Source organism: Muscardinus avellanarius (genome assembly GCF_963383645.1).
Source record: "Muscardinus avellanarius genome assembly, chromosome: 7".
NCBI lineage: Eukaryota > Metazoa > Chordata > Mammalia > Rodentia > Gliridae > Muscardinus > Muscardinus avellanarius.
The window spans coordinates 62,024,237-62,032,674 of record NC_137793.1 but is presented as its reverse complement, the minus strand read 5'-3'; the positions used below and the strand labels follow the sequence as shown (position 1 = coordinate 62,032,674).

Here is an 8,438-nt window from a genome sequence, read left to right as displayed (position 1 = left end):
CCTTTGACTCTGCACTCTACCAACTCCAGTACACAGAGACCTGAGAAGAACCCCTTTGCTCCAGCACTCAGGTCCCTGTGAAGCCTCTATCAAGCAGGACTTGCACGGAGTGCATTTGTATGCTCTTCTTGTGTTCCTCTGTCATTCATCACAGAGAGCCGGCTGGGACGGTGGAGGGAAAGCAGTTCTTTCCTCCCTGCAATCTCAACCCAGTCCCTTGGCTGTGTGGCTTCAAGTAAGTTACGTGACCTCTTTTCTTTTGAACGTTCTCAAAATTGCAGAGATGGTCTAAAGAACTGTCAAAAATAAAACGTAAGGACTTTATAGGCGAATAAATCCCATTATACAGTGACGGGGATTTAGTAAGCACTCACTAAATGTTAGTGGTTATAGCTTATTCTCAAAGGAATCTGTAAACACCCAAAAGTTCAGAAACCCCGACCTTAGGTATTTTTAGAATTGTGCTTAAAAGCTGGGTCTGGGTGCATACTGAAAGATTCTGATAGAGGCAAAGATGATGAAGGAGGCAATAAGCCAGCGATCTGTTTAATTCAGCGCCCTTTGGGATGGGTCCGCCAGTCATGGGGAAAGGGACCAGTCCCAATTGGCTGTTGGAGTCATCTGGGTTCCAGGTCGGAAGTAGTCCTTTTAAGGCAGTACTTTGGTGGGGGGACTAAGCGTGGACCGCTGCTCCTCTCGCAATGCCTGTAGTCTGCAGGGCCGACTCTCCACCTCCAGGGTTCCGCCTCCCCCCCAAGATCACGAAGGGGAGGGACCCAACTTATCACATTCCTGTAATTCCAGGTCTTGGAAGTTTGAGATGGGAAGATTGCAGATTTGAGGCCAAATTCTGCAAATTAGTAAGATACAACTTAGTGAGATGCTCAACAACTTAGATCTGTTTCAAAATTGAAAAAAAAAAAAAACCCACCAGAACTCTGAGGGTGTAGCTCAGAGGTAGAATGCCCCTGGGATCAATCCCCAGTTCCCACCCACCCCCCAAAATAAATTGTGCTTAAAAAAATTTCTTAAGCCGGGCGTGGTGGCGCACGCTTGTAATCCCCGCACTTGGGAGGCGGCAGAGACAGGAGGATCAGTTCAAAGCCAGCCGCGCTGGCTTAAGGGATCCTGTTTCCAAAAATAAAAAAGTATAAAATAGGTCTGGGAGTGTAGCCCAGAGGTAGAAGGGCTTCCAGGAACCCCAGTACCACAAAAACTTTTTTTTCTTAAAAAAATCATCTTAATTCTAACAGAAATTTCATTAGCAAACCATAGATATGTATATTCATAAGGAGACAGGAAGTCCTCTTTCAATAGCTCTGAAAACAAGGCCAATTCATGTTGTTCTTCGGTGGAGACAAAAGATCCGTCTTGGGATGAGGCCCCAACTTGAAATACTTTCCATCTGCTGCTGACAACTGCACCCACCCAAGCTGGTCTCCACCCCCTGAAATAAATCCCCGGTGGGAACTGCGCTTGCAACTCGGGTGCGGAGTGCTTTCTTATCATTTTCTTTTACGGGGAGTACTTTTTTTTTTTTTTTTACCATTTTCTTTCATCACAATGTTCAAGAGAAAGTCACAAAGGCACCGAGATTTGGCATCTTTTAATGAAAGATAAAACAACAATATAAACATACACAAATTTACAGAGGAAGGATCAGCTTTGATACATTTGGGATAAAAGGTGTTTTTATTTAAATATGGTATAAAAATAAATGCAAGAAACATTAAATGAGAATATACACACAGCAGACAAAGACATGAGCTTTCTGGGCCTGTGAACACACGGACACGCGGGTGGAAGGGAACTCTCGGCACTAATTTATTGTTTAATAAATGTGAAGCCATATGTATACTTATTGATATATGTTTTCTGTTTTCCTTTCACAAGTCTTCCAGTTTGTGACTGACAATTTTCAGTGAACTGTGTGTCTAGCAGAAGCTTTAAGAGAAAGAGAGAAAGGGGGAAAGGTTTTTACTTGAACTTGTTAAAAAGGAAAAGACAGAGCTCCAGCTGAGGAGGAAGAGGAGGAGGAGAGCAGGTGAGGGTGTGGGGTGGAGGACTGGGACGGCAGAGGCCCTTGGACACGGCAACTCTCGACGTGAGCAGGAAAGAGGACATTCAGGCCCTTCGTTCATGCAACGTCTTGATCTAGCGTCCTCTGCGCCAGGTGATAATGACAAGCTACAGGTCTGTGCGTGAGTCCAGCCTGCTCCATGATCTTTTTAGTAAGACTGAACAAGGTTTGTTAACCTCTTGGACGTGAGCGATTTCCCCTGAGAAAAAGAATATAAATGGAGAAAGAAGTATGATCACCGACAATCTGCATACTAGTCGTATCTTTTTATTGCAGCTAATTATTCTGCCCCAGGGTCAAAACTGAACCCTTTTTTATTTGTGATGCTGGGAATGGAACCCAGGGCCTCACGTGCGCTGACCACACGCTCTACCACTGAGTTCCACCCCCACCCCCAAACCGAGCCCTTCGAGTACATCTGAGTTCAGGCATCAGGATGACTCCCCCCCTCACCCTCTCCCCGCCAACAACACAACAAACAAAACGACTGTCCCTCCCTCAGCCTTGCCAGGCACCGCCTCCCACCGCAGGACAGACTGATGGATTCACAACACAGGTCAGCAAGTCAGAAACGTGTCCCTCACACTCCACGAGGCTCAGCCCTGAGGCCATCCCAGCTTCCCACCTGGTCACGAACACGGTGCTGCCCTGAAGGACAGCGGTGTGGACACACTGTGTGAAGGAACTGCCGCCTTGCCCCTGTTGAGAAGTGTGGGCGTGAGCTGATTAACGGAATGCCCTGGGGTGAGGTTGGTGGGAACTGGAGACCAGGTCTATCCCCCACCCCATAAAAAGGAGAAAAAGAGGCCAATTATGTGAGACAAGTGTGGATTCTCGCCCTACTCCACACCGCCATCTTTTCGTCCTTCTCCACCTGACTTCCTCCAACCCAAGCCTGGAATAATCCTAGATAATTTTTTTTGTGTGTGTATGTGTGTGCATGCACATGTGGTACTGGAGGTTGAACCCAGAGGTGTTCTACCCTCAGCCCTCTTTTTTTTTTTTGTTTCTGTTTTAATTTTTTATTGGTGCATTATATTCATACATCCTATTGGGGTAAAAAACCTTGTGTGTACATACATGTACACATCACCGATTTAACCCCTACCCAATTCCCACCCCACTCCCTCCCCATCCCTCCAGCCCTTTTGTTTTGCAATAGGGTCTCACTAAGTTGCTGAAGTTGGCCTCCAACCTTTGATCATCCTGCTTCAGCCTCCCACTACTGGGATTACAGGTGTGTTTAGCCATAGGTGGCTGAATCTGATTTATTTTGATTCCACATATTGTGCTAATCTACTGAGTAAATATTCCTCTTTAAAAAAAAAAAAAACCTTGAAAGCCAACTTGTTCCTATCAATTCTAAGTTCTCTGGAAAGATAGGAGTTGACAGTTTTTATCAGAATACAGACTGTTGGTTGGGGGCTTCTGTCTCATCTCTAGTGTGTGTGTGTGTGTGTGTGTGTGTGTGTGTGTGACTAGGAATTGAGCTCACGGGTACTCTATCACTAAGCTTTATCACCAGAACTTTTTATCTTTTATTTTGAACAGGTCTTCCTGAATTTTTCAGACTGGCCTTGAATTTGTGATCCTCCTGCCTCAGCCTCCTGAGAGACTGGGATTACAAGTGTGTACCACCGCTCCTGGGTTGGTCCGTTGGTCCATCTGTCCATCTGTCTTTCCTTCCTTCCTTCCTTCTTCCCTCTCTCCTCCCCTCTCCCTCTTCCTTTCTTCCTTCCTTCTTTCTTTGTACTGGCAATTGAATCCAAGGATCTACCTCCGATCTACACCCCATCCTTCCCTATTTTATTTTTTATTTTGAAACAGAGCCTTCCTATGTTGCTGAGGCAGCCTCCCACCTGAGAACCTCTGGTCTCAGCTCCCTAAGAACTGAGATTACAGGCAAGCACGATCACACACCTGGCTGCACCTGGTACATTTATAATTTGTATATATACTAGTATAAAAATTGGCAGCCTATTTAATTGAGTTTTTAGCTTCTCAAAGGATAAAATAACAAAGATAAATCAAGAGTTTTTTGAGACATAGAATATTTTGGTAACAAATTATAGTCATAGCAACAGCTTTATCTGTACCTAATGTGGCTCAGAGCCTGCTAAAGGGTAGGTGAGGCTTGAGAGGGACCAGGACTCAGGGCCAGTTCCTTAGCCTGGTTGAGCTGCTGTTACAGAAAGAAGATACACTGGGTGGCTTCTGGACAATAGAAGTGCAGGCACAGTTTTAAAATGAAAAACATTCCCAGTATTTTAGATTTGGGCTTAGCTTTTTCTTTTCCATTTTTCTTCTAATTTAATTCCACTTTATTTTTATACTTTTATCAGCGCAGTGCAATTACACATCACAGTGAGGTTCAAAGAGACACAAGCGCGCAGCACTGGGTGTGTTTCCCTCCTCCCTCCTTCATAATCACAATAAATCGTTAATAATCCATCATTTGTAAATCTTATGGATTTGGGGGTAATGAGGACTGAATTCACAGGAATTCTACCTTACATTCCCGGCCCTTTCCTTTTTTTTTTTTTTTTTGATAGGGTCTTACTCAGTGCTAAGTTGCTGAGTCTGGCCTTCAACCCGCAATCTTCCTCCTATCTCAGCCTCCCAAGCATTGAGATTATAGGTGTATGTTATCGTACCTGTCTTAAAATTATATTGCTTTTCCATCCCAAACTTGAACAATAAAGTAATCAAATAATGTTAGAATTAAAAGGTGCTTTTCCAAACTTAAAGACTATACCATTTCCTACAATTACTACTGTAGTCTCTGTGATATTAATATAGGTGCATCTGTGTGTGCATATATATTTATTATGAAACTGAATAACTTACATATACGTGTGTGTGTGTGTGTGTGTGTGTGTGTGTGTGTGTGTGTGTGTTACTGGAGACTGAACTCAAGGCATCACATATATTAGGCAGGCTCTCCACCACTGAGCTACAGCCCCAGCCCTGAATCACTGACACTCATGAAAGACATACACTTTCTAAGTCATTTGTGGGGTAGAAGGAGGAACATACTCTTTGCAGCAAAAGAGTAAATTCCCATGCAGAAGACGACTAGGATAAAGATGCTAATATGAAACTGCTTCTTTTAAAGCTACAGAGTTCTGAGAAGAGTGAAATGGTTACGTTGAAATAGGCTATTTGAAACATCATCATGTTATTTGGACTAGAAATTTAATAAAAAGAGATGGGACTTTCTTTCTTCATTTTTTGTTTGTTTTTCAAATATTTACAAGTCAATAAAGCTACTAGTACTTGTTCTGTATGGACATCATTAAAAATGCAGTTTGGCACAAGTGTAGCCTTTATCCCAAGAAATATTTAGAAACACTTTCATAGAGAAGTCTAGCCCTAGGTCCACCTAGGGGTTTGTGATAAAGAAAAACATGTGGAAACACATGTGCTTACATGTCAATCGAGTCAAGCAATAAAACTCTTCATATGACATGGGCTTACCAACTCCTCAGCAAGGATACTGGCATTGTGTACAAGACGACTGGAAAGCCACCTTGGTTATACCTAGCAGCAAAACGAACGTAAAGGCCCTATTGGGGTCAATGTGAAGAGCGCAGGCGCGCAGCGGCTTGCCTGGGTTTGAAGGTCTGGACCTTGCAGCTCTACCTGAAAACCACAGGCATGTCACGCCCTGCTGACTATAGGAAAGGAGAGTGCGCCCCCTTCCAGAGCGTGAGGAACTGCAGCGGGCCCTGCTGGCTGCGCTAGGAGAAGGTCCTTCTAGGAAGTGCAGGCTGGGCCTCTCTCTGTTTGCATGTCCACAATTCTGAAACAATTTCAGTGCACTTCACTGGAAGAGGTAGGAAGCATTGCTGACAAGAATCTTTTCATAAAATTTTCAAAAACCTGAGAAAATTTTACGGCTACATTTTAACATCTTTTGTTGTTATTTCTGTTGTTATTAGGGATTGAACCCAAGGGCATTCTACCTCTGAGCTATAACCCCAGCCCTTCTTATTCTTTATTTTGAAACAAAGTCTCGCTCTGTTGCTGAGGCTGGCCTCCAACCAACAATCCTTTTGTCTCGGCCTCTCAAATCCTGGGGTTGCAGGCATGCCCAGTTTAACATCTTAATTTTAAAAATTTAAAGGGCAAAAGAAAAAAAAAAAAAACCTCTCCAGTAACATTTTTTAGCCAAATTACTTACAATAATTTAATAATTCCAAGTGAATAATATCTATTTTAACCACATGACTGTGTATGATTTAAATCCTGCATGTCAAGAGTGTAAAGAAATAGATTGCAGTGGAAATAGAAAGTTATTATTAGGAAAGACAAGTACAGACAGAAGAACACAAAACTTGAGTTGCTATTCGATTTGGTAATATTTAATTAATGAGCAATATGGTGGAAAAATAAGCACATAATTAATTTAAAACAAAATAAGCCTGAGATGTTGGCTGGCACCCACAGAGTGCTGTCCTGTCTGTCACACAGGAATCACTTGAATCGAGTTTTCTAACGTCTCTCAGTAATATTTCACCCTTGCCACACCAATTCCTTCTTGTCCTATACACTTTTTTAGAGGTTTTGATATAATTAGGGTGGAAAGGAAACAACTAAATGCAAATAACACACATAACAACTTCTATTTGTTTTTTAACTCTTCTTTGTGGATTAAGATTTTTTTTTTTTTTTGCATTGGATATTGAACCCCAGAGACATTCTACCTCTAAGCTACACCTTTTTGTTTTTTATTTTTATTATTTTTATTTTTTTGTTTTGAAACAGGATCTTACTAAGTTGCTGGGGTCTTGCTAAGTTGAAGCTGGCCTTGAACCTGAGATCCCCCTCTCTCAGCCTTTCATGGCTGGGGATTACAGGTGTATACCCCATGCCTGGCAGTGGCTGTGGATTTTAACTGACTTAAAAATTAATTCTTTTTTTTTTTCAGTACCGGGGATGGAATCCAGGGCATTCTACCTCCGAGCTGTACTCCTAGCCCTACTTTTTATTGTTTATTGTGGAACAGGATTTCACTGAGTTTCAAAGGCCCTCACTAAGTAGTTGAGGCTGTCTGGTAATCACAATCCTCCTGTCTCAGCCTCCCGAATGCTGGGACTATAAGCATGGGCCACCACGCCTGGCATAATTCTTGTTCTTAAAGCAGTAGAAGAAGGATGAGAAGGTGGGCCCCGAGTCTGTGAAAGTGGACAGGAAGCCTGGCTCGTGGCTGCAGCCTGCGAGCTGGGCCCACACCTTTCCATATTTTCCTCTGCAAACACTTGATAAAAGGATGGAGAGCTACCTCTGCATGGGTACAAAAGCCCACGTGTTTGGCTACTGTCATGGAAACAGTCCGTAGTTTTTCCTAGTCCATAGGACACTGGACAGTGGAGGAGGTGCAAGGAGGTAGATTTATTTTTTATAAGATAACCTCAGAAGATTTTACAGAGAAGAAGAGGGGTGATCACCATCTTTTGGAATCTTTAAAAGTCATCATTTCAAGTCACAGTCCCACTTGTCTGGGTTCTGTTGATCATTCCCCACCTCCTCCCAACTCCTGCACATTCTAGAACGTCTCACCGCGGGGCTGGCGGCCGCCTTTCCACTGGTTTTGGGGGGCCATGATCTGAGCAGATGGCCAGCTCCACAGCCCGTATCGATGGCGAGGCGGTGCTGCTGGAGCAGCAACAGGCAGTGCCTGTCCAGCGGCAGCTCTCCCTTTGCTCTTTCCCCATAGATGCTCCCGCCTTGCCCCAGATACAAATGTCCCGCCTGCACTTCCGAGCCGTCCAGGCTTCCAGGCTTCAGACAGCTCAGATGCTCCTCCCTACGGGGCGCGGCCCTGGGGCTCTCTCAGCTGGGTTCTGTCTGTGCAAAACCTGTGCAGACCTCTGTCCTCTACTGTCCCTGTGCTCTGCAGCACCCTCTGAATTCTGCCCAAGGAATCTGCAGGCGCTCTGATGCACTAACGTGCTGTCTTGTATTACTGTGTAAGTCACCAGCAACTGACGGCTGCTAAAATACACTAACGTCACAATAGTCCCCAAATAAGCACTTAATTGTCCCAAGAGTTGAATGCCTTCTTAGAAAGTCTCATCTCAAAAGCAAACAACTAGAGAGAGAAAAAAAATAGCTATAAGGAAGGGTAAAAAGATTCTAATGTTTTGGGATAAGTAACTTTATTTTTTGTACACTGGGTTGAACTCAGGGTCAGCCTACCTTCCAGGTACACACTCAACCCTATTCATTTATTTTTAAACAGGGCCTCCCTAAGTTGCTGTGGCTGGCCTCCAACCTGAGGATCCTCCTATCTCAGCCTGCTAAGTACTTAGATTACAGGTGTGCACCACCATGCTCAGCTCGGGGTAAGTAACAT

The 8,438-nt window shown here is 43.8% G+C and overlaps 1 protein-coding gene across 6 annotated transcripts in view; it reads right to left on the bottom strand.

Moving 5' to 3' along the window:
- Nucleotides 1-2,228: 2,228 nt before the first annotated feature.
- The window catches only part of RGS7 (regulator of G protein signaling 7), a gene marked incomplete at both ends in the record, with an annotated part of 439,059 nt that continues 432,849 nt past the window's right edge, over nt 2,229-8,438 (bottom strand). For all 6 annotated transcript variants that reach the window (XM_080698947.1, XM_080698950.1, XM_080698943.1 and 3 more), the window contains one exon: nt 2,229-2,279. In XM_080698947.1, the coding sequence (XP_080555073.1) occupies nt 2,229-2,279 (51 nt within the window). The remainder of the gene's footprint in view (nt 2,280-8,438) is intronic.